General features: G+C 37.0%; 1 protein-coding gene across 1 annotated transcript in view; it reads left to right on the forward strand.

Moving 5' to 3' along the window:
• The window catches only part of plxna3 (plexin A3), a 180,585-nt gene that overhangs the window by 120,324 nt on the left and 32,357 nt on the right, over positions 1-27,904 (forward strand). Inside the window, exons 10-13 of the mRNA XM_039665519.2 lie at positions 11,857-12,057; positions 24,726-24,822; positions 26,595-26,785; positions 27,692-27,840. Coding sequence (XP_039521453.1) covers positions 11,857-12,057; positions 24,726-24,822; positions 26,595-26,785; positions 27,692-27,840 — 638 coding nt within the window. The remainder of the gene's footprint in view (positions 1-11,856; positions 12,058-24,725; positions 24,823-26,594; positions 26,786-27,691; positions 27,841-27,904) is intronic.

The raw sequence follows: 27,904 nt of genomic DNA on the forward strand, positions 1-27,904 counted from the left end.
ATTGGGTTGAGATCTGGTGACTGTGGGGGCCATTTTAGTACAGTCAACTCATTGTCATGTTCAAGAAACCAATTTGAAATGATTCCAGCTTTGTGACATGGTGCATTATCCTGCTGGAAGTAGCCATCAGAGGATGGAGACATGGTGGCCATAAAGGGATGGACATGGTCAGAAACAATGCTCAGGTAGGCCGTGGCATTTAAACGATGCCCAATTGGCACTAAGGGGCATAAAGTGTGCCAAGAAAACAAGAAAACCCCCACACCATTACACCACCACCACCAGCCTGCACAGTGGTAACAAAGCATGATGGATCCATGTTCTCATTCTGTTTACGCCAAAATATGACTCTACAGAAATCGAGACTCATCAGACCAGGCAACATTTTTCCAGTCTTCAACTGTCCAATTTTGGTGAACTCTTGCAAATTGTAGCCTCCTCTTCCTATTTGTAGTGGAGATGAGTGGTACCCGGTGGGGTCTTCTGCTGTTGTAGCCCATCCGCCTCAAGGTTGTGCGTGTTGTGGCTTCACAAATGCTTTGCTGAATACCTCTGTTGTAACAAGTGGTTATTTCAGTCTTCTATCAGCTTGAATCAGTCGGCCCATTCTCCTCTGACCTCTCGCATCAACAAGGCATTTTCACCCACAGGACTGCCGCATATTGGATGTTTTTCCCTTTTCACACCATTCTTTGTAAACCCTAGAAATGGTTGTGTGTGTGAACACCATACTAACACCATACCCCCCCCCCCCCACCACCACCACCACCATTTTTTCATGAAGCGAAATGTAAATGTCTTTAAAATGTTTCATATCTAACGAAACCAAGAAAATAACTAAAAAATAACTTCAAGTAAAGTTAAAAATGGTAGAACCCCTAACTTCTGTCTGTGACTGGTGTTCTCACAGCCGACATGTTTAAATCCGTCATCTTTTCATTTACACGCATTCTTTGACCTTCACTTTGCCAATTAAACCAACTGTAAGCGTGTCCTTTCTGGATTGGACCGGTTTCGAAAACAGCGTCTGCTCTGTCTTCTAATAAGGGTCTCATTCTTCTCATCTGTATAAAAATGCGTTTGATTATATCAGTATATCACGCGTATATGTCCTCCTACACAGCGGCGCGCGTGTGTTTTTCAGGTTGATGAGGCTTCAGCGTGTTTGTTATGCGTATGGTCGGTGACCTCTGAGAATGGATGGACGACGGACCCCTAATTACGGCCTGCACTCGCGCCCCTCATTCCTCAGCATCTGAAATAAAGCATTTTTAAGTCTCCCTCTTATTGTGTGGTCTCCAAGATGGAAATGTTTTTGATTTTTGGGGTCAAGCAAGAGTAAAACTGAGAGATTTTGAGTTAAATATAATGTTCCTCTGAGGTTTTTGGATGGCAGTTTTGAGTATATAGCTTTACGAGTGGTGTTCTTTCTGGCAGTATATATAGATGTGCAGCATTGAAGCTGATGTAGGAGATTGTTTCACTGTGGATTTATCAGTGTGAGCAGCTCTAAATCTCTTCCTGTTTGGACGTGTATATATATATATATATATATATATATATGTGTGTGTGTGTGTATGACAGTTTGAATGGGCAAAACTACTCGTATTAATAAAATTCTAGTATTTGGCCATTATAATAGTGGGTTTATAAATGTTGGTACACTCTCAGAAAAAAAGGTACAAAAGCTGTCACTGGGGGCAGTACCTTTTCAAAATGTACACTTTTGTACCTTAATGGTACATATTAGCACTTAAAATGTACATATTAGCACCTAGAATGTATATATTAACAACAAAAATGTACATATAAACACCTAAAATGTACATATAAACACCTAACATGTACATATAAACACCTAACATGTACATATTAACACCTAAAATGTACATATTAGCAGATAAATGTACATATTAACACCTTAAATGTACATATTAGCACCTAAAATGTACATATTAGGACCTAAAATGGACATATTAGGACTTAAAATGGACATATTAACACCTGAACATGTATATATTGACACCTAAAATGTACATATTAGCACCTAAAATGTACATATTAGCACCTAAAATATACATATAAACACCTAAAATGTACATATTAGCACCTAAAATGTATATATTAGCACCTAAAATGTATATATTAACACCTAAAATGTGCATATTAACACCTAAAATGTACATATTAGCACCTAAAATGTACATATTAGCACCTAAAATGTACATATAAACACCTAAAATGTACATATTAACACCTAAAATGTACATATTAGCACCTAAAATGTATATATTAGCACCTAAAATGTATATATTAACACCTAAAATGTGCATATTAACACCTAAAATGTACATATTAACACCTAAAATGTACATATTAGCACCTAAAATGTACATATTAGCACCTAACATGTACATATTAACACCTAAAATGTACGTATTAGCACCTAAAATGTACATATTAACACCTAAAATGTGCATATTAGCACCTAAAATGTACATATTAACACCTAAATTGTACATATTAGCACCTAACATGTACATATTAACACCTAAAATGTGCATATTAGCACCTAAAATGTACATATTAACACCTAAAATGTACATATTAGCACCTAAAATGTGCATATTAGCACCTAAAATGTACATATTAACACCTAAAATGTGCATATTAGCACCTAAAATGTGCATATTAGCACCTAAAATGTACATATTAACACCTAAAATGTGCATATTAGCACCTAAAATGAACATATTAGCACCTAAAATGTACATATTAACACCTAAAATGTCCATATTAGCACCTAAAATGTACATATTAACACCTAAAATGTACATATTAGCACCTAACATGTACATATTAACACCTAAAATGTGCATATTAGCACCTAAAATGAACATATTAGCACCTAAAATGTACATATTAACACCTAAAATGTGCATATTAGCACCTAAAATGTGCATATTAGCACCTAAAATGTACATATTAACACCTAAAATGTGCATATTAGCACCTAAAATGAACATATTAGCACCTAAAATGTACATATTAACACCTAAAATGTCCATATTAGCACCTAAAATGTACATATTAACACCTAAAATGTGCATATTAGCACCTAAAATGAACATATTAGCACCTAAAATGTACATATTAACACCTAAAATGTGCATATTAGCACCTAAAATGTACATATTAACATCTAAAATGTGCATATTAGCACCTAAAATGTACATATTAGGACCGTAAATGGACAAAAGTTTACCTTTTGAAAAGGTACAGCCCCACTGACAGCTTTCGTACTTTTTTTCTGAGAGTGTAACATTATATGCTAGTTTAGGAGAATGTACAGTATATTCACAATGTTAGAAATCTCATAAAACATACTTGTTCATATACAGTATATTCATGCTTGAATGTGAATTACAGTATGATATAGGCTATATACGTTATTCAGTGATGCTGTGTCATGATCTGAGAGTGACGTTGATTGACAGCGTGGCTGCAGTGCCGTGATATCGCTCTCCCTCCGTAACATTTATCATTACAGGAAGCTTAATTAGCTTATGTATGTGTTTAACCTTAAAGAGCAGCACTGCGGGGACACGATTCATCAAGAGTAATGGCCACGAAGATCTCGCACACGTTTTCAAACTGGCCTCATTCCCAACGGGACCCCGGCGTCTCCCCCCCCTACCCCCCCCCCCCCTTTCCTCTCACATGACGTTTTATTTTTTCCTCTTTCTCACTTTGATGCTCTGCCTCTCAATTTTTTCTCTCTTCCTTTTGTGTTCTCCAAGTGTCACTTCTCCTTCTGTCCCTGCTCAATCTGTTTTCTTGTTCCCACAATGCATTCTTTCACTCTCTCACACTCTTGCTCTCCTCCTCCTCCTCTTCTCCGGCCTCGTCTCGTCTCGGTGGGGCGACTCTTTCATTAAGGAGCCGCGGGCTGAGGTAATTAATTGTGGGATGAGTGACAGAGACTCCATTAGCTCAGCGGGAAAGGCTCAGTCTGCTGTGGTCCTTCAAGCCGGACGCCGTAGCCGCACAGGAAGTGACACGGCGGGCGTCTGTCACCAGCCAGCCATTACATAGCGCCGGTCTCGATGCGCCGCTTAAGAGGCCTGACGCAGACACTTTCACGCAAAGTGCCCTCGTCCTCGCTTCGCATGCCTACCCGCTAGCGATAACGATAAGCTATCTTGTTTTTACATTAGCAAACACTTTACTGCTAAAACAGAGATGAACCTCGATCTTCTGATAAGCCGAAGTGGGACCGGCAATCTTACGCTTTCATATTTCAGGGAGTTTGTGCCAAACGATCAACTTTCAGCTTCTACAATAGCAAGTGCTCCATTTATACTTTAAATGGAGGTTTATTCTTTGTGTATCTTATGGATGGTGTTCAATCAATATGAAGATTTTAGCTTGAGTATCATAGCAGTCTTTGGTATCTCGATATCAATACTAAATCAATATCCCGGCCAACAAGTAAACAGCCTCAGGCGACAGATGAAATGAAACCAGGGCTGTCAAAAGATTCAAGAATTCGCAATCTCATAATGTTTTGACTTATTGAGATTTATGTATATATTGCTGGGTTGTTTCAACCCAAAGTTGGGTCAAATATGGACAAACCCAAATGTTGGGTTAAACATGTAATTAAAAAATGTACAAGTTGAAGTTGGGTTAAAATTGTACATTACATTTTTAACCCAACATTTGGGTTTGTCCATTATTTACCCAGTTTGGGGTTAAAACAACCCAGCATTGTTTAGAGTGTATATAAAGTTAGTGTGTGTGTGATCATTTACAATATCCCACAAACAATATTATATAACGATATTATATTTAGTTAAATCCCTTTTGGATTCAATTTATATATTTTTTGAAAGGTTTTGTGAGTTTATTTGTGTAAATTAGAATTACAGTTATAATTTTTTAAATTTACTTTGCTAAACATTTTTAACAAATCTCATATGTCAATGCACTGATGATTATATAGACAATTATATTAAATGCCTCTTTTACAAAGAATATCACTTCAATATCTGAATTAATGTTCATTTTTTTATTGGGGGGGGGGCTTTTATGATGATGATGATGATGATGATGATGATTATTTAAATATTTTTTTAAAATATTAATCAGTTTTGTTTTAAAATATGAAAAAAAAATTTAAAATATATTAATTTCCACAAATACAATATTTATAAGTACTGTTTTTATTTTTTACAATTTTTGTTTTTCATTTTTTCATGATTTTGGGCATCCTTATTTGTCCTTAACCAAAGTACCATGGCATTGTTTGATTTACATATTTATATACCAGAGTTCTGATTACCATATTCATATATCATGGTACTCTCTGATTATCATATTAATGTATTATTAATGTAGTATATTGTTTGAATGGTAATCACATTCTGAATGTGTTGAATGTGTCTTTCATCATGTGTAGAGTAGATGATTAGTTCAGCCTCTGCAGTGAACTGACGCTTCCACATGAACTATAATCCTATATTTAAAAAAAAAACTATTTTTCCAACTATATTATCCAACTCCAATCAACCAATCAGAGCTTTAGAAACTTCAACACACACGTTGCGCCTCAGATTATACAGGCCATTAAAAAAAATCAGCCTCAGCCGAAGAATAAGGTCAAAAAATATCATGTAACGTTTAATTGGAACAGCTCCCAAGTGATCCGGAGACTGAATTTATTTTTCTCGGCACTGAAGGAAGGGAGCATATTTCATGGATTATGGCTTATGAAGACTGAAAATGGGATTAACAGGGTAGAAGGAATGAAAAAACGGAGTGAGTGACTGAGCAACTGACTGCTCGGGAAATTATATATGTAAGCAACAATTCGTTTTTTCCTCTCGCAGACCTGCAGTGAAAGATTGGATTCCTTGTTCGTTTTGTGTGTGTGTGTGAGATAGAGAGAGTGAGTGTGCGTGCTTTTTCTGAATGTGTGGCATGAATTTCTCTCCCTCGTCCGCTCCGGCTTTTTATGTTTCAACGGAGAAAAGTGCTTAGCTGTGTGATAAGCGGGATATGCACAATAAGGTTAATGGAGAGACTGTCAACAGGCAGTAAGCTGCCAGGCCTCTCCTAATGGGGTGCTAATCAGTGCGAGGGAAAAGCCCTACTGGGGAAAACAAGCAGCTGCTCGGGTGAAGGGATACAGTTACTGTAGATGCATAAAAACACGGGCGGTGGCATTATGATGTCACGCAGAAAGCCACTGAACCTTACTTGAAAGCCGAATGGGGCAATCCGTTGTTTAAATCACTGTAAACGGAAACGTATAGAGACTTTATTTGACGATATTTGTTTTTTGTAGTGCTTGGATACAGCCTCCTGTTTGTTAAAGCGCTACAGTTAAAGGTGTGCTTTCATGTTTTATACGTTTGCTGACCTTTAAGCTGCAAATTCATAAAGCAAAAATGTTTTTGGCCAATAAGAGTTCTCTCAATACAACACTGCAAAAAAAAGTGCAATAAAAATGTCTAAAAATCATGTAAGATGAGAAGACTTTAAGATTAATTGTTTTTTAAGCACATATATCACACGTTTATGTTAAAAATTTAGATTTTTAAAAAAAAAAAAAGTGCAGTAAAAGAATCAAACCTCAAGCTCCATTGTTTGCAGTGTTGTGGGAAAGTAGTTTGTATGATTTAAAATTTTACAAATCTATCTTTTATCGTTTAGTTTTTAATTATATCATTTAGGGTTTGCACAGACTAGTCAACTTTAATACTCTCCCATGAGGCTTTAAAGGGATAGTTCACGTTGAAATACATTTTTGGTATGTTTTAGCTTACCTCACGGGCCGTGTCTATCAGTCACAAACCGTTCGTGTCTATCAGTCATATAATGGAGGTCTATGGTCACCACCTCAAAGAGCATGCACAGAGAAGTCCAAATTAAACATGATTTAATGACTCGTAAATGTAAGTACACATTGATGGCCTAAGACACGAAACGAGTGGTTTGTGTGAGAAAACAAACAGTATTTATTGCTTTTTTTACTTCTTGTAACCACAGCCACACAGTACCCTCAGATCACTTGGACGTGGCTGTGATTACAAGAGGTAAAAACGATATAAATACTGTTTGTGTTTCGTGTCTCAGGCCATCAATGTGTACTTACATTTACGAGTCATTAAATCATGTTTAATTTGGACTTCTCTGTGCCTGCTTTCTGAGGTGGTGACCATAGACCTCCATTATATGACTGATAGACATGAACGGTTTGACCTAAAAATATCAAAATTGAAACTACTGTGGAAACAAAGACACCTACATCTTGGATGCCCTTGAGGTAAGCTAACACATACCAAAAATTAATTTTATAGTGAACTATCTTTTTAAGCTTGATTTCAACTAGTCCCTGATCATGGCCTATAGAGGGCGTAATAGGATTAGAAATCTTTGAAGTCTTTGAGAAATAAAACAACCTAAAGACAAAATAACTCATGAAAATAAGAGGTTATAGGAGTGCTGAAAATCTGCGTTTAGACTTCAAGTCTTTTAACCCCTAATTTGATATCTGTTTAAGGTCTGTAATAATTTGACATGTTTACAGCATAGTGTCACTGGGTTTTAGCCACAACATTATGCGAAGACGCGGATGTTCTTTAAGTAATGAAATGTATTAATCATAATAAACCATTTCTCTGTGCGTAATAGTTCATTAGCCTGTTGACAGGCCACCATGGCAACATGGCACATTAATATAGAATTCAATTGATGTGGCTTCGCACCAGAACTACACATTATATATGCAGTGTTCCCGGCGTGATGAGTTATGTACTGGTAAACGCTGACATTACCTCTCTGCTCTTTAGTTAACAAGCTCTTCAGCTTATCTCTAACCTTTAAGCCACGTTCAGCAAACACTCCATCCCTGGCTTGTTTAATTCATAATTATGTAGTGATTGGAGCTTGTTAATGACAACAAGCAAACTGACATTAAGAGGGAAGGGGCAGGGAATGTCTTCAGGGTGCAGTTGCCTTCAATTTGAGAAGAATATACACAGGCAATGGATGTTGCTAACAGGTTTGTTAAGAGAAATAATGGGGGAGGTTTCTAAATGACATTAGGCACAGCAGAAAACAACTGGCCAAACTATTAGGATTTGTAAAGTTATTTTGTAAAACCATGCATGCATGGATGGATGGATGATTTAGATAAGTTGAGAGAAGATAGATAGATAGATAGATAGATAGATAGATAGATAGATAGATAGATAGATAGATAGATAGATAGATAGATAGATACTACATAGATAGATAGATACTACATAGATAGATAGATACTACATAGATAGATAGATAGATAGATAGATAGATAGATAGATAGATAGATAGATAGATAGATAGATAGATAGATAGATAGATAGATAGATAGATAGATAGATAGATACTACATAGATAGATACTACATAGATAGATAGATGGATGGATGGATGGATGGATGGATGGATGGATGGATGGATGGATGGATGGATAGATAGATAGATAGATAGATAGATAGATAGATAGATAGATAGATAGATAGATAGATAGATAGATAGATAGATAGATAGATAGATAGATAGATAGATAAGGAGAGAGAGAGAGAGAGAGAGAGACAGAAAGACAGATAGAAAGATCTTTTTTCTCTATTAATTGCATTTGAAACATGCTTTGGTTTCATATTATAGCGCGAGTTTATTAGTTATGGTTGGAGGAATTATCAGGAGAGCTTTAAAAACATATTTAGCAAATTATGTTTTTGGTTCAACCTAATGATGTCATGTGCTAAAACTTTTGAGTGCACACACACATGATGGAGCAGCTGCGCCCCGATTCTAGACGGCAAAAACTTGATGAAAAGCCCATTATAGTCCATTAGCAGAATCACCTGTGCTAAATATCTATGACTGAAATCTGTTAGCGCTCCTCCATGAGCTGTAATTTGTCCCGCTCGTTTTCATCACTTTGAATCACGGCTCTTGTGGGGTTCTTCTGAACTTTTAAAGAGACTGCAGTGAAATCCACTCTAGTGAGCAGAGGGTCAGGAGTTGATTTGTGAAATGGGGATTTGTTAGGTCTCTCTATCTATATCTATCCATCTGTCTGTCTGTCGTTTTCAAAATTTATTTGAATTTGAATAAAAAAATTATTCCTTGCAGGGATAGTTCACCCAAAAATTAAAATTAGTCCATGATTTACTCACCCTGAAGCCATCCTAGGTTTATATGACTTTCTTGTTTCAGACGAATACAATCAGAGTTATGTTAAAAATGTCTCGCCGTCTCCTTCGAGCTTTATGTTGGGAGTGAATGCCTGGAGAAAATTTGAAGCCCAAAAAAGTGCGTCCACCCATTATGAAAGTAATCCACACAGCTCTGGATGGTAATAAAGGCCTTCTGGAGTGAAGCCATGCATTTGTGAAGCAAAATAACCATATTTATAACTTTATAAACTATAATCACTAGCTTCCGAGTCCAACAGATGGACGTACGCATCGATTTACTGTGGAAGACTAACCCCTGTTATTTCTTCTGTGGTGGCAAACCCATGGCTTCGCTTCAGAAGGCCTTTATTAACCCCCCCCCCAGAGCCACGTGGAGTATTTTTATAATGGATGGATGCCCTTTTATGGACTTCAAATTTTCTCCAGCCATTATAAAGCTTGGATTAGCTAGGACATTGTCATTTGTCAAATCAACTTAAATAATTTATTTAGTTCAGATAACTTATTATTTTGAGTTTCTGATGATTAAATCAATCTCCTTCATTGTATTAACTCACTTTTTCCAGTTCAATCAACTTAAAATTTTAAGGCAACGAGGTTATTTTTTTTTTTAAATTTTTTAAGTTAAACCAACAATATTTTTTTTTACAGTGTGGGCTAATTTTCATTTTTTAGGTGAACTATCCCCTTAAAAGTCAAATTTAAATTTAAGTTTGCTACCTCAATTCAAATTCAGTTATAATTCAGTCATTTTGAATTAAATTCTAAATGTTGCAAACGCCATTTATTGATACGATAATGTCAAATATGATATGATTTTGTGTATTTTTGTTTCACTTTCAGTGAGTATCTAATGTATTATTTGATGCTTATAGTGGCCTTAGCTGAATTTGTGTATTGTTACAGAATGCACCGTAAAAGTATAGTATAAGTTTCATAAGTGTCTGGAAAGTTTCTAAGTTCAAATGTAACAAAATATTACTATTATTAATTATTAATCTGGATATTTGTCATGTATTAAGTAATCCAGATTTGACGGACTGCTTTTTGCTCTTTACCTTTTGAAATCAAAACTGTGTCTGACTTTAAGATGTTCATTTCCAGGCTGAAAAATTGGTTAAAAATAAACCAAAACTGTACTCATTTTTAACTATATTTAATTATTAGAGTTGTATATGATATGTATGTATGTTTATATTAGTATTTTTATTTTTGTAATTTTTTATTGAAGTAGCTAATCATGTAAATGTTATTGTGTATAAAAGCACTTCCAGGGACAGGAGTTGAAAATTAGCAATAGCTATAAACTTTTATATGCAACACTTGACATGACATGCTTGGTCTTGACACTATGATTGTTTGCATTGTCCCTGTCAAATAAATAAAAACCTGCTAAATATCAGGGAAGTAGATATACTGGGAAGTGGGGTTCTGAGTCACGTATCACACACACAACATTTCAGCAGAGAATCGCGACAGCTGAACCCATTTTCAGTGACTGAGCTGTGTGTTTTCTCATTAAACACACCCAACCCCGAGTTTCGCATCCTCAGAGAGTTACTTTCCGATGCCCGTGGACTGTGTATTTGTTTACGGGCCGGTCGTCTGGAGTAATTTATCATTAGCTCAGCGTTGTCATCTTCCGCAGAACTACAGGTGATTCATCGGGCTCATTTTGCAGTATGAAGGCGCGCTATCCTTCTCTCGCTGCAGTCGCCACCTGTGCGCCCCTCGTGCCTCCACAGGGAGTAAATCCTTCTTTACAAACACCTAATCTGAAAATGAGATTTATTGTCACACTGATATGCAAACCGGTGCAGATTGATGGAGGTCCGGGGTAAAGAGTTGCATCATTGTTAAGCGTGCTGCTTTTTGGCGCGGGCAGGCCGGCTAGCCGCTCTGATTTATGGCCGCTCTGCCTGCAAATTGCTTTTACTGCCAGCCTGATTATTGTTCGGTGTTAAATGGATTACAGATCGTCCCGAATATCCTAGGATGCACAACTTGGGGTGGAGAAGACCAACACCTCTGTGCACTCGTCAATAAGTGATAATCATCAATCAGTCAATGATTGTGGCTTGTGTAAACAGAAACCTCGTTTCCCCTCTTCAGATTAGCATGTGCTGTTGTTTCTGAGCTGCTAATATATCTAGTTTTCCATCAGTGCGATCAGAAGTCACATCAATATAAAACAGTTTCTTTGATAAATGCTGCAATCGGTTACGGGTAGAGTAGACCGTAATGACTCTTCTAGCACGACTTGACGCGCAGGACTAAGGAAGATATTCATTTACCGCTTCATCAGTGAGATCTGCCGAGAGAACCGTGCTTCGTAAAACTGGAGACGGATGCAACTGCTGTGTAATAGGGTTTTTAGCCTAGGATTGCTGGTTTTTAAGTTCTTCCCGCCCTAACGGCCTCAATTTCCTTTCCTAGCATGACTGAATGCTAGGCAAAGTTTCAGTCCAATTGATGTTATTTATTGTTCTTAAGCTCAATAAACTGGAATCAGTGTCAGTGAAAGTCGAACGGGCTGTGATATTTATGAGTCGGGATTATTTGTGCTTGAATTATAACCGATTGTCTCTTTGTGTTGTCATTTTCAGGGCTGCCCACAAATTCTGCCCAGCAGCGACATCCTGGTACCGGCGGGGATCGTTCGGCCAATCACGTTGCGAGCTCGAAATTTGCCTCAGCCTCAGTCTGGACAGAAGAACTATGAGTGCGTCTTTAACATCCAGGGCAAAGTCCAGCGCATTCCGGCGGTCCGTTTCAACAGCTCCTGCATCCAGTGCCAGAACACCTCGGTAAGACAACGACTCTTTCACATGTCAACTGCACTTCAGTTTAGCAACACATGATGAATAGTGGCGATTAATGCAGCAAAACTATTTCTTCATAGCAATGGCTAAATCTGAGGGGTCAAGTTCATATTTTTTAGCAGCTGCAAAATTTCTTAAAGGAATAGTTCACATAAAGATAAAAATTGTCCTTACTTATTCACCTTGATTTCAAGCATATTGATGTGATGTCATGAAATGGATATTAGATATATTTTTTGAAATTATTATTTGGATTTTATACAGTATTTGGATGTTAGAGACCCAAAAGCCAATGACTGTTAATATCCAGGTTTCCATTTGCATACACACCATTTTTTTAAAGAATGCAATACTAATACTTGCAATATTACTTTTTTAAAGAATGCAATACTTTTATTTAGCAAGGGTGCATTACATTGATTAAAAGTGACAGTAAAGATATGTTCATTGTTACAAATGATTTCCATTTAAAATAAATGCTGTTCTTTTGAAGTTACTATTGATCAGTAAGTGACTATTGAAAGAATCATGGCTTATTTAACACTTAACTAGTCCCTTGCTACTAGTGACAGCCATCTTATATACACATCTCTAAGACAAGAGTTAAAAACAACTTCAGTAAATACAACAAAAGTGCAAATACAACCCAAACATACATTTGCACAAATATATCCATAAATGATCTAAAATGATCGTTCCCCTACAGGTTTTCACTTTCTTTTAGTCTACTCAGCTAAACCAGCAAACCCGAATAAATATTATAAAATGCATATGAAAAGTAAGAACACAATAAAAACAATGATGGAAGACAACCTCTCCATCAGAAAGTGCATTATTAACGATAAAAAATGTTTTTTTGAGCAGCAAATCAGCATATTAGAATGATTTCTGAAGGATCATTTGACACTTTAAAATGTATTCAAATAGAAAACAGATCTTTTAATAATATTTCATAATATTATTGTACTTTTTGGTCAAATAAAAGCCTTCAGCCTTAAGAGACTCGAAAAACATTTAAAGAGACGCATCAACCCCAACCTTTTGAACACTATTTGGCATATTGCATGAATTCAGGATGGTAACTTTTAAAATGTTAATGCAATATCCAAAAATAACTTTTTTTCCATTTTGCATGCTAGAACTAAACTATTTTGTTCTCTTTATCTTCTCTTTACTATATTAATTACTTGCATAAATTAAATTCATAACTTGAATGTGCAAGATAGCTAGTTAATCCCAGCTTGCGCCATATTTGTTTATCAATAAACAGAATTAAATTTGCATCTGCTTATCACTCAAAGCTTCTGAAAACTTGTAGTCATAATGTCTTATTTTAATGCTGCTTTATAGTATTTTTTTTTTGGAGCTTAGAATTCCTATGAACAGCCGTTAAATGGAAAATATCCATGTGAATATCGTTAGCTTTCCGCGGTAAGCAGAATTATTAACATCGTACATGTTTGGAATGACATGAGTGTGAGAAATAATGACAGAATTGTTATTTTTGAGTGAACTATTCCTTTCAATGTATCCTAAATGGCAACAATGTCATTTATTAATCAGCATATTAATCCAAGCGTAGCCTCACCCCAGATGGCATTTGAATAATTGTCATTTGAACAGATGCATTGTTTTCTCTCAATATATTTTGCTTTGTGACATTATTTTTCCCATTTAAAAATTAGCATGAGCTTCAAATCGTCGCTTGTGGGGCAAAGAGCTGGTGATGAATTTGTCTGAAGTGCTCTGAGAAAGCCAAGGTGACTTCTCACTGAATCACTGATCATAAAAAACACGAATCTTTATCCGGGCAAATCGGCAAAGGCATCAATTTATAACGCTGGAACTGTTGTTTTCTCAATCCCAGTGAAAAATGGAGCATGTCAAGATGTTGACATTGAGAATGTCTCTCTCTCTCCTCCCTTTCGCTCTCATATGCAGGCGGTACAGGCCGTCTGTGACCCATCTGGTTGTCACAGTAACCTCAGGGAATCTTGTAAGATAATTAGCTAGGCGCTGGACGTGCCTCATAATTTGGCACGGCAGTGTGACACGCTGAAAAGGAATGCGGTGAACCCGGTTTGCCGTCCTGGAGGTGGAGCGTGTGCCCTCTGACCTCTGTACCCTGACGGGGTCAGATGTCAATCCACTAGCCCCAACTCTGTGACAAGACAATTGATGTCCCGTAGCAATTTAATAATGAGGATCACGTCCGTAGCGAGCGGCCGCCACTGGATTGATTGTCGTTCTTTCCGGGAATGACACGAGCTCGGTTGGAAGGTCTCCTCGCAGGACCCCGGTGCAACTGTTGTCCTTCCATCTGTTTGGACTCATCTCCTCCTGTTCATCAGTCCCCCTGCCTGTGACCCGCGCTGCTGTCTCCGACAGCGCTATGCATTTAAATTGGAATTGAAGCGTAGCGACTTGTGCAGTCTAAACAGCCTCGGACCTGAAGGCATTTAGATGCAAAGTGAGTTCTCCGGCCGCCTGTCAGTGATGATGCCGGCGCATATCGACTGTGTGGAGGGCAACTGGTTTTTTTATTTACTTATTGCAGATGAATATTGACATGGGGATTTCTGTGCAGATCTTTTATTTATAAAGTCTTGCGAATCCAACAAATTCACAGAATAACATCCTGTGTCATAACTAGGTGCGATGCGATAATTTGCCTGTACACACTGACTGCAAAACTGTTGCACACGTGACTCAAATAGATTCCTAAATGACTTTTTTTTTTTACCATGAAAAACTTTTTTTTACTGGAAGATCATTTATGGTTCATGGTAGTCAAGTATATTTATTTATAAATATATATATATATATATATATGAAGAGTTCAGATGCAAAAGCCTCTAAGTGCCATTTGAAATTTTCTTCTAGAATGATGATTTTTATCAAGCTTGTATATTTAAGTTCAGTGATTTCACTTAAATGGCAATGATAATTGCCTATTAATTGTTATTTAAGTGAAATTACTGAACTTAAATATACATGTTTGATAAAAATCATCATTAAAGAAGAAATTTTCAATTGGCATTTAGAGGCTTTTGCATCTGAACTCTTCATATATATATATATATATATATATATATAAATTTATAAATATATTTTATATATAGTGCTTTTCAGACATATAGATTGCATCAAAGCAGCTTTACTGTATCAATCAAAACATAATAACAATGTTCGTTTCTTAGTGGAAAAACATCCACGTTTGGTAGAGCTGATCAATGGTATTAATGATTGGTTAATTAACCAATGGTAGGACATTATATACAGTGTTTGTACAAGTTCTTTAAAGTACTGGAATAATCTTTTTTCCTTTATCATTTGCTCACCAGTGCTAATTTTTACTCTTCTTTGGCCAGTGTTTATTTTGAGCCTAGTACATTTTTACCTCACTGTATTTGCTGTACAAGCAAATACAAACAAGTTTATAGTTCAGTTATTTTATTATTTCATTGTATTCATTATTTATTTAATTTTATTGTATTTGTTAGTAAGCATTTAAAATGAAGAACTTTTATTTTGTTGCTTTATTTTTATTTTTCAGGAATTTGAAAATAAGAAATAAAGAATTTGTTTGATGAATTTACCGGTATGGGTTGAGTTAATGGTTCAGAGGTTTTATTTGATTTTTACTTTTTAATTGTACTTAATCATTTTTTATTTAAAATATAAGAACCAACCAATCAAAGTCAGATGGCACTTAAGCTGCTTTATGATTTGCTGTATGTCTGAATAAAAGAAATAAAAATGTACTATCTATTAGGGCTGGGTAATAAATATCGATTTCTCGATATTAATCGATTCTCATTTTTACGAACCGATATCGATTCTTAAATCTCAAGAATCGATTAGTCATCCTGTTTCATTTGAATGAATGGAACATTGTATTGCGGCTGCGCACATCCAAAAAATCGCAATAATCTTTGTCCTTTGTTACTATTGATATGAAACAAAGTCTCAATTTTCAAATTACATTTGTTTTCTTTAGAAATTCAAAAACATAAACAGAGTTTTGGCGCTGAGGCGTGAGATCGCTCTGGCGCAGCTCAAGACAAGCAGCAGCGCTGATCTCTCTTCCGGGTTAAAAATACCAGTCACAGCGCGAAATAAACATGAATGAGCATCTGAAAGTGTGTTAAAAGATAGAGTACAACTTATCGAAATCCGTATCGTGTCACATTGATTCGCTCAATCAGCGTTTCAACCGTGGAAAGACGTCAGTTAAACAGCTTGTTATTAATGTCATGTGTCATCATATTTACCTCAGAAAACCCACATAAACTCGTTAGTCAGCTAGAAAAAATAACTCTAGAGAGGAGCATTTTGCTTAATATATAGGCTACACCATATTACATATGCATTATAATCTTAATGTTCTTTAATATTTAATGCATATTTGAATAAATCTGGCAAGTTTTTATGACAGCCACCATTTAAATGTTTATATTTCATATAATATTCTTATTATAAAAACAAATAAAAGTGTAATTTAAGTGTTTGTATAGCTACAAAACAGTTCATTAGGCTAATGAAGTCTATAGGCTACAACTAGACTCCCATAGTTTACTGCATTAGTTAAGAGATTTGATTTCCTTGGGAAAATTTGCCATTTATTGCAACTGATAGTCAAAATAATCGATATTGAATCGAATCGAATCAAAATTGAATCGAATTGCAAGCTTGTGAATCGAAATCGAATCGAATTGTGAAATTTGTGTCAATACCCAGCCCTACTATCTATACCATATTGAATTGCATAGCATCATATTTTTATCCATTGCATATTACATTGAATCGCATCGTCTTGAATCGGATTGCACCGCATCGTAAGAGTAGTGAATCGTATTGCATCGCACCGGTAGTCGCTTATATGTATCTTTAATGTATGAGATGCATCAGCCTTAACTAGGAGAAGCACATCCCTAATATATGAAGAGTTCAGATGCAAAAGCCTCTAAGTGCCATTTGAAATTTTCTTCTTGAATGATCATTTTTATCAAGTTTGTATATTTAAGTTCAGTGATTTCACTTAAATGGCAATGAAGATTACCTATTAATTATTATTAAAGTGAAATTACTGAACTTAAATATACAAGTTTGATAAAAATCATCATTAAAGGAGAAAATTTCAAATGGCATTTAGAGGCTTTTGCATCTGAACTCTTCATATAGTGTTCTGTGGACTGCATTGGGTTGCATGATTATATTGTGGAAAAGTTTGATTTAGTCGGTCAGCAACACTTGTGCATACTTGTGTTGCATTATGAATGACGCATTTGCGTTCACTTGCATTGTGTGTTTTTCCGGACTGCAGTGTTTCTAGATGAGTTCTTTGTCTCTACCTCACTGTGATGAGAAACAAAATCCTCACATCACTGTTTCTCCTCATCGGCTCCCTTCCCCCCTTGGGTTTCTTATCTCTCAGTCTCTTTGTCTCTCACCTCATTGTGCTATCTGTGTTGGTCTGGGCATGCACAGATTAATTGATAGTGTGATTACCAGTGACACGGTAAAGAAAAAGCACATCATCTCTCTCATGACATGCATCTTCCCCGAATGGCAATCGAACATCAGCGAAGACCTGATACAAATTACACTGGCTCCCAGGGGAGTGTGATCGTCCGCCCGCCACTCCCTACCTCAGCACGTGTCCTCTCTCTCAAGCTTTCACACGAGACAGCGAAAATCAATCAATATGGCCGTCAAGCCGAATGGCACAGCTTAGTCTTCTGGGAGCCGGCGGCAGGTGACTTTGAGACCGTGGGGTCCATGCTAATGAAATTGTGAGTGCCTTCAGATAGGAGACGCTGAATCAATCAGTTTCATCTTCTGTTTACACATCACCTGAGAATGTATATCAAACAGTCAGCTGGTGGTTTTTCTTTACTCTACTCAAGAAAGGTATTCATATAACTCGTTTAATGATAGGTGAAGTAAATAGAAAAAGGGTGAGTCATTTATTATTCTTTATATATTAGCAGTTACTGACGTTAGCTTCCACACCTGTGAGAATCGTAGCATTTTTTTTTTTTTTATTGATGTTGTAAGGACCTCACGGTGTTGAAGACAAAGGCTATGGTGTTGTATTACAGCTAGTTAATCTGCTTTTATCTTGATGTAAGTGGTCTCCCTCAGGGCACGTCTTTCACTCGCACTGGAATTGGAGGGGTCATTATTTTTGACAAAAATCAAGTTAACTGGTCCTGCATTCTCCCTAATTTCTCGGCTGTTTCCCGTTCCTGCCTCACCCTAATATTCAGACAGCTGCTTTTTTCAGTATCTCACAATGCTGCTATTGTGTAGCTTCCACATCACATACATTACAATGGATTTTACTGTACTCAGCAAGTCGAGTAGTGAGAAAGCTAATGGTTGTAATAATGAACAAAATGCTAATTGTACTAGCTAATAAAAGAATCAATGATTGTATAGTCATGGTGTGTATGGGATAGTAATACAAGTTCAGGGCTGGTGACCGAAAGGTCAAATTGATGAGCTAGTCATGTGATTTTGTGCAAACATTTAACGTTGAATAATGGTGTACTGAAAGTTTATTTACTTTTACATTCATTCATTTTAAAAAGCGACTTACAATTGCTATATATGCCAGAGGTCGCACGCCTCTGGACCAACTAGGGGTTAAGTGTCTTGCTTTGGTGTCTCGCAGTGGATTCGAACCTGGGTCTCTCACACCAAAGGCATGTGTCTTATCCACTGTGCCATCACAAAGCTTTACACAAAGCTTTACTTAGTACTCACTAGTAATAATGATATCAACTAAACAGCCAAATCGTCTGAAAGCAAAGCAAAGATGGTATTTCAGTAAGGTGTGCCTCAGGGGGATGGTATGGGCCCATTTATATTTCCAAAGATTTCATTATCAGTTATGAAAGCAACAATATGTTCTCCCAGGAAAAATGTTCTGCTACTTTTTCAGTTTTGTAAACCACAGTTTGTCCAGCATGTCTCTCATATATGACTACGACTTCTCTGTACCGTGGATACAGAGCACTTAAGGAATACTCCACTTTTTTTTGGAAATAGGCCCATTTTACCACTCCCCCAGAGTTAAACAGTCGAGTTTTACCGTTTTTGAATCCATTCAGCCGATTTTCTGATATTTAGAAGAATATCAGTAACCAGACAGTTTCTGCTCTCATTTGGAAAAAAATATATACTATGGAAGTCAATGAGACCAGAAACTGTCTGGTTACTGATATTCTTCTAAATATCCAAAAATCGACTGAATACATTAGAAAACGGTAAAACCCAACTGTTTAACTCTGGGGGAGTGGTAAAATGAGTATCCCTTTAATTTTATTCATGAAATAAAGTCTGTACTTAGTGTGCTTTTTGCTTGGCTGAAGCGAAATCCAAAGAAAAACATTTTTTGTTCCAAGAAGGGAAGAGGTGTGCAAAATACTTCAAATGAGTCCATGAGCGTAAGTGTTGCTAAGCGCCGCTGACCCCTTAGCGACAGGCACCAGCCGTGTTACCGGGGAAACGTACCGCCAAAGGCCTTTTTTACACAATGCACAAGTTCTGAACCAGGCTCTTGATGGAGAGGGCCCTTACAAAGAACCCCATTATCCTCGATGCAGGGTAGCGGAAGCTTTTTGAATAAAAACACTTACATGTTATTTTTGTCAGGCATTTTGAACCACCTCACCCTCATTATTCTATTATTCTTATCAAGTGCTCAATCAGCCATTAGCCGTTTTATACCGTACTACCCGAGAGAAATGTGTTTTAACGATCACCTGGGTTCCATGCGTGCAGTTTTTTCGCCTGGCCAAAAAAGTTTCTTGAGTCATACTTCAGTTACTTCTTTCGGTCCAATCGTGGGTGTCCGTGGGAGTAAGCTCACAGGTTGCCGTGTGGAAGCAGGTGGGCACTATTAAAATAAATTTATCAACTAATGCGGTGATCAATCTAGTTTATATGTCCCAGCTGTAATGTATCACATTAACTGCGCCCCGAGCTTATCGTGTATTAAGAGGCTCAGCTGCGCTAGAACCTCGAACCAAATGAAGAAATCCCTCCAAGAGCGACACACCAGAAATATGCTTCGGTTTGCCTTAGGTCAGCGCATCCGCCTCATTTATGGTGACACGCATTGCTTGCGCATCCATGTGGCCACCACTTGTGCCATTATTTATTTCCAGTGGCTCTCGACCAAACCAAATCACATCATAGTTGGACTGACAGAGGTTGTATCTTTTTATCATAACCCAGAATTCCCCCTCTCCCAACCTAGGAATTAGTCCATGACGCAACATTCGGTGAAGTGAATTATATGCTGTTATTACTGGACTGTCGTTAGTAATGGGATAGCTATGATGATTCAGTAATTAGGTTACCGTAAAGTAATGCCTCGCACACAGCGGGCTCATTTTGCTCGTACCATTGATGCCGTTGTGTCTTTTTTCGCTGAGTCTGGCCCAATTTGTAACTTAATTAAATGTACAGGTCCTCCATCATTAAGTTATATTGATTTTCATTCTGTCACTTGAACACGGCGCCATTGGCAGGTCAACTGGAGCCGGGTGTATCCAGAGAGATGAGGTATATGAAAACATCTTTTAACAATAAAATCTTATTAAAGACTAAATACTTGGTTCCACTTGAATTAATTGCAATCACTTAATTTCAAGGGAAGGCTACATTTTCGAGAAGCAGCATTTTTTTCCCCCCCTGAGTCAATATCTCCAGTTATTCATCATAGCTGCTGCCATAAACGGTAGCAGCGTATTAACTTAGCTCCAATAAGTGGATTATTGAGCACACCAATTTTTAAAAGTGGTCTCTAAAAAACCCCACGTGCCGCTAGCAGATATTATAGCCTTTCATTAAACATGCAAATGAGATTGAAATGTACCCCAAGGTTTGAACAAAGTTGAATCAAAAAGGTGGAAACGGCCTGTGATCGCACCCGTCCTGGGTTGTGTTTTGCACATTCAGGGCTGCTGATAAATTGAGGATGGTTTTAGAGGTAATATTACCTCGCTGTCGTTTACCAGTCATATCCAGTGAGGCTTCTGACAGAACCAGGCCAGGCTGTCTACACATAACACACTGCGATACAGTGGGAAGACAAGCCGGAGGAAAATCAATTCACTTCTGGCAGAGATAAGCGGTATTGTATGGGCAAACACAGAGCCTTCCACCCATTTACACACGAAGGCTAATCTCCTCAAAGCTCAAACCTTTCACCAGAAGAGAGAGGCAATTCGCAAGAAAATATATCACATTATTGCTCAAAATGTAAAAAAAGTGTAAAATAAATTTTTATATATATATATATATATATATATATATATATATTGCAAAAAACAATATATATATTTCCAGTGAAAATTATTATATAAAATTATATATAATATTATAATTATAAAATATATATATATATATATATATATATATATATATATATATAAATAATATTAAAATATATATACTATAATGGATATAATATACAATATTATATTATATATATTAATATAATATAAAAACGAAATATATATGTAAATATACATACATGCATTATATATTATTTAGATTATAATATAGAAATACTCTTTTATTTTGTTTTAATAGATGCTTTTATTTTACACAAGACTATTAAAAAGAGTCTCATTAAGATTAGGCTTCCTTCGTGTTCATTAAACCATTATTGTATAAATAGTCGTTCAATTTGCCAATTTATGCAGAGATGTACACATCCATTCTGCTTTTTGCTATTGAAAAAGTCCTATTGGACGAAATCAACCAGCAACAAAGAAATTAGTAATTTTACTGACATGTTCTTTGATATCTCTACCATTCATATGCTTGCGATTTTTGCACATTTTATAAAAGGCATTAGTAAATCAGGCATTTTTCCTTATATCTTGACTGCATAATAGCTCAGCATATTTCAGGATAGGTTAATGATGTGGAAGTCATGACCTCTGCGACCTGTACGCCAGTATGCTGGTCGTGTGTAATTGACTCCAATTAAGATGCCCGGGCCCCTGCAGCTGTGTCTCATAGAGATGTATGACTGCTGGGTGCCTGGCGTCAACAGGTTGAGTGAGGTTTAGTTCAGCTTTTCACCACCTTTTCCACTGCAGAGCTCGCTTGACTTCCTCCCAGATATTTTCCCCCAGAACAGCTGCAGAAAGATTCGGGCTTTACCGCACACACCACCGAGGGCCATTTTTCCACTCCTCGGGGCCTCTCAGACTGCTGGGGAATGATGTGGCACTGCTTGTTTTCTCTGTTGTGATTTATCTGGGCTGTACGGCTGAATGAACGCTGATGTAACAGCTGACGTTTCAATCGGGCTTAATGACCGGCCGAGGCATGAGGCATCGATGCAGGGTGTTCTTTTGCTTTTTTCCAAAATAGATTTTGGTTTGGCCATAAATGGAAATAAATTCAGTGCACTTTTCACTGCTGAGGGGGAATTCAGTAAGAATGTCTAGCGTTGTTTATTTGCACGTTGGCTATGTTATTTTAGGGCTCGTTTTGCAAAATAAATTGAGTAAGAGTGTCCACAATTGAACAACATAAATCATATCTTGCATATTAAGTGAATAAGATGCTGGTGTTGCTGCTACCACATGATAAACTGTTTAGTGTATTCATCCTTAATTATGCACTAATTTGGATGCATTAATGAAACACATTTCTGCATAAATCATTCCTAAAACCCTTGGCTCAGTTTGCACAAGACAGTTCAGATACAAATGTGTTGATTTTTGCACCATGTGCTGAGCTATATAGTGCCTTTAGTTTTCTGTAGCCTTTCAAATAAAGCGAAGGTAAAAGTGCCATTGTGGTGGTTTGTAATGCTGAATCTGGAGCTTCGCTCTGGTAAGTTTACTCTTGGACTTCCCATCCGATCTCGCAAGGCTCTTAAGCAAGCAGCCGCCGATCGATGAGCCTGATCAGCGATATTCTCTCAGGGTTGCGTTGGATAAGTGCTCTCAGTGTTGCTAATTAAATCCCGGACAGTAAAAGCCATCGTCACCTGCTTTCTGCTCCACATGACAAGCTGAAGCCGCATGCCTGAGATCCGCCACATCACGACTTAATGAGCGGGGTTTTTTTTTCTGGTAACTTGATTTTTACCAGCCCTGCAAATATTTATGCTGTCCTCACCACAAATAGAAAAGGTTATTTTAACAACATATACTTGTGTGTGTGTTCAAGTTCAATTTCTCGTTAATGCAATTATCTAATCAACCAATCACATGACAGTTGCTTCAATGCATTTAGGGGTGTGGTCCTAGTCAAGACAATCTCCTGAACTCCAAACTGAATGTCAGAATGGGAAAAAAAAGTGATTTAAGCAATTTTGAGGGTGGCATGGTTGTTGATGGAGTATTTTACAATCTGCTCAGTTACTGGGATTTTCACACACAACCATTTCTAGGGTTTACAAAGAATGGTGTGAAAAGGGAAAAACATCCAGTATGCGGCAGTCCTGTGGGCGAAAATGCCTTGTTGATGCTAGAGGTCAGAGGAGAATGGGCCGACTGATTCAAGCTGATAGAAGAGCAACTTTGACTGAAATAAACACTCGTTACAACCGAGGTATGCAGCAAAGCATTTGTGAAGCCACAACACACACAACCTTGAGGCGGATGGGCTACAACAGCAGAAGACCCCACCGGGTACCACTCATCTCCACTACAAATAGGAAAAAGAGGCTACAATTTGCAAGAGTTCACCAAAATTGGACAGTTGAAGACTGGAAAAATGTTGCCTGGTCTGATGAGTCTCGATTTCTGTTGAGACATTCGGATGGTAGAGTCAGAATTTGGCGTAAACAGAATGAGAACATGGATCCATCATGCCTTGTTACCACTGTGCAGGCTGGTGGTGGTGGTGTAATGGTGTGGGGATGTTTTCTTGGCACACTTTAGGCCCCTTAGTGCCAATTGGGCATCGTTTAAATGCCACGGCCTATCTGAGCATTGTTTCTGACCATGTCCATCCCTTTATGACCACAATGTACCCATCCTCTGATGGCTTCTTCCAGCAGGATAATGCACCATGTCAGCTCGAATCATTTCAAATTGGTTTCTTGAACATGACAATGAGTTCACTGTACTAAAATGGCCCCCACAGTCACCAGATCTCAACCCAATAGAGCATCTTTGGGATTTGGTGGAACAGGATCTTCGTGTGTGTGTGTGTGTATTCTGTTCTCTCTTTTTTTATGGCCTCATTTTTTAAAGATGTGCTTATGAAGAGGGTGAAACGATTGCATTGTCATTGTTCAGTCTAATCTAATGCATTGTCATTAGATGTCAGTCGTGATTGGACGTGTTTTTCCAAGTGTGCAGCAAATTATAGATCTGGATTTAAGCTAATTTCCATCGGGTCAGGAAAGATGTTATCAGGATTGATTCTGAGCAGTGCCGGTGGAGAAAGTGGCACGATAACATCATCCTCATCTGTAATTGTCTCTTGAGAACGTCAAGTAATGTCAGCTGTGATTTGGGCATATTTTTCCAGTAGTTCTGTTAAGTTTGCAAATGATTGTTTTTCTTGTGTCAAGAAAGATGTTATCAGTGGCAGCTGATGCCGAGAGTGGAGTATAAACCTTTTTTCTCAAATAGCTGATGTTTCTGTTTCTTTTTTTCTCACAGTACTGGTATGAAGGGAATGAGATGGGAGACTTGCCTGTGGATTTCTCCATCGTTTGGGATGGTGATTTTCCCATCGATAAGCCATCATCCATGCGAGGTAAGAAATCACACACTTCACCTAACGCGAAAGAGTAGTAGTATTGAAGCTATCCTCTCTACATTCATATTTCATTGGCATTCCCAGTGTCCTCTTGATGTTGGGAGGGTGTGTTACCTTTAGTGTAAGTGGGACTTAATGCATCTTTTATTTTATTTTATCTGGATTTCACAAGCTGTTCAAACACACTTAGTCTGTCAGCTATTCTTTGAGTCGCCGTGGCATATTTTATTAATAACGGGGCGTTTGCCTGCTTCAGCCTTATATAACAGCACATTACTGTAGTAGAGCATGGTGTAGAATCCACTTCTGTCAGCTTTTAACCTGTCCACACCTCTGTCACTTTGCATTTGCTTGTAGCACTTTGAGAAATACAAATCGAAAAGACCTCCAGGAGTCGATATATATCTCTTGAGGAGAGAACTTCATCAGGTTTGCTATTACAGAGCGTTTCTGTGCTTTCAAAGGAATAGAGCCGAGAAAGGAACAGAAAGTCACAGCTCATCCGTGTATCTGCAGATATACAATCTCTCTGGTAAATTATTGGTGTTGTGAGTTTATTAATCTTTTCAGTGATCTGTCATTCTTAGCTTCAGCGTCTACATCAACCTTCCCAGAGCCGCCTTATTTTGCCCAAAATCCAAGGCAGGTTCACATGTATTTTTTACATGTTAGAATACCTTGTAACAAGCTTTTTGAAGATTTTTGACCAAGATGGCAGACAGAGTCTTTAAAAAATAAATATAATATAATTGTTGTATAATATAATTAGTGTCTAGTTTAACGCACCGCCCCACCGATATGCTTTATTTATTTATTTTAGTGCTGTCAAACGATTAATCATGATTAATCGCATCCAAAATAAGTTTGTGTTTGCATAATAGATGTGGATGCAGCGAGTATAATTATTTTATATATATGTAAATACACACACATGCTTGTATATTTAAGAAATATTTTCATATATATACACTGTTTATAGATTTATATATAATTTATATTATATATAAATATAAATATTTTACATATAAATAATATTTTTTTTCTTTAATATACATGTATGCGTGTATATACAAAATAATTATACACAATGCACCCACATGTATTATGTAAACAGAAACTTTTATTTTGGATACGATCAATCGCGATTAAGCCCTAATTTATTAAATTGTTTACTTCTAGATTGGTCACATTTTCAATATAAGTAAATTTTATTTACTACTTAAAATCGTTTAATTAACGAAGCTCTATTTTTGTTCTATTTTATCAAAGTATTCTTGCTAGCTTAGCAACATGCTAACATGCAACATGCAGGATTTGTTTGAAATAAGAGTGTGTTTAGTGGCTCTTTTTTGTTAGTGACTATTAACCAAGTTGCTACCTGTGAACAGCATTTCAAATCACTAGCATATGAGACTAACACTGCTGCCAGTGTAGGTAGTAACCAGCGAGTGAGCTCGCTAGCGTTTGGAACAGAGCCACCGTGTATAGAATTGAACCTCTACACCCACTACAGCGGAGCACCTTGGTTTCCTGCTTCCTCGAGGCCTCTGGTCAGAGTTATTAGTGTGGGTGGGCAGCACATGAATCACGGCACAGTGAAAGCAGGCGTGGGTTTTGCCTCGGCTACCTTCCCCTTACAGTTCAATTATCGATTGGCACCATACAGCTGGCACCACTCCAAACATGCCCTGCGTTTAACTGCCCAGCTGAGAGTACGGCTATATTCTCACTCTCTCTCTCTCTGTGTGTGTGTGTGTGTGTGTACGCAGCTCTCCTGTATAAGTGTGAAGCTCAGAGGGACAGCTGTGGACTCTGTCTGAAGGCCGACAGCATGTTTGAGTGTGGCTGGTGTTTGGCTGATAAGAAGTGTCTCCTGAAGCAACACTGTCCTTCACCCGAACACAACTGGATGCATCAAGGACGGCGCAACGTACGCTGCAGCCATCCTCGTATCACAAAGGTAACACACGGCATGGAAGCCATCTTGGACCATAGATTTGTATTGTTTTCAGATGAAACTTAACGAAACATGCAATGACCATCGCCAACCCTTTTAGTCCATAATGTGACATTTCTGACGGAAACAGGATAGTCAATGAGGAAAAGGGACTTTAGGTAGGCAGTAAAAGGATCATAAGGCCAACATCTTTAAAAAAAAATAATTTTTTTTAGAATTACAGTAATTATTTTAATTTATCTTTATTGTTTATCTTTATTTATTTAGCATTTCGTTTTAGAATTACTGCAATAATGTTTTAATTTATTTTTATTTATCTCTATTTATGTTTGTTTATTTCTTCATTAATTAATTCATTAAAATTTTTACCGTTATAAAATATAGATTTTTACTTCTTTTAAAAAAATCTATTGATTTATCTTTGTTATTATTATAGGTAGCATTTTATTTATCATTCATCTTTATTATTTATTGTTATTATTTATTTAAAATTATTTTGTAGTTGCAGTCTTTTAATATATCTTAGTTTTAAAATAAACTAAACTAAAATTATTATTAAAACTAACTTATTATTAAAATAAACTAAACTAAAATTAATTATTTTATCTCATATATTTGCCATTTTTTTAATTAAAACCTTATGTATTTCTTCATTTATTTATATTCTATTTTTATATACTGTATATAAACCTTTTTTTTTTTAGGGATCCCCTCAAAAGAGATTTTATTAAGCTTTAGCTTTTTTATGGAGTCATTTTTAGGAAATTTCTATAGTGAAAAACACAATAAATAAACAATTCTCCTGACTGGCAGATATCCCAGACTGCACCTTTCAGAGTGTTGACCTTTACAGTTTTTATAATGCGTTTTATATCCTCCAATGAGAAGGTGTCATCTCCGTCTCCACAGATCCGTCCACTGACGGGGCCGAAGGAGGGCGGCACACGTGTGACCATCGAAGGAGAGAATCTGGGGCTGCAGGTTCGAGAGATCACACATGTGCGCGTGGCGGGAGTTCGCTGTAACCCTGCTGGTTCTGAATACATCAGTGCTGAGAGGTGGGTTATAAGAAATACTATACACTACAAATTCAGCTTCATACTCATGTCGCTATTTAAAGGT

This window comes from Pimephales promelas, chromosome 14 (genome assembly GCF_988280905.1).
Source record: "Pimephales promelas chromosome 14, fPimPro1.hap1.1, whole genome shotgun sequence".
NCBI lineage: Eukaryota > Metazoa > Chordata > Actinopteri > Cypriniformes > Leuciscidae > Pimephales > Pimephales promelas.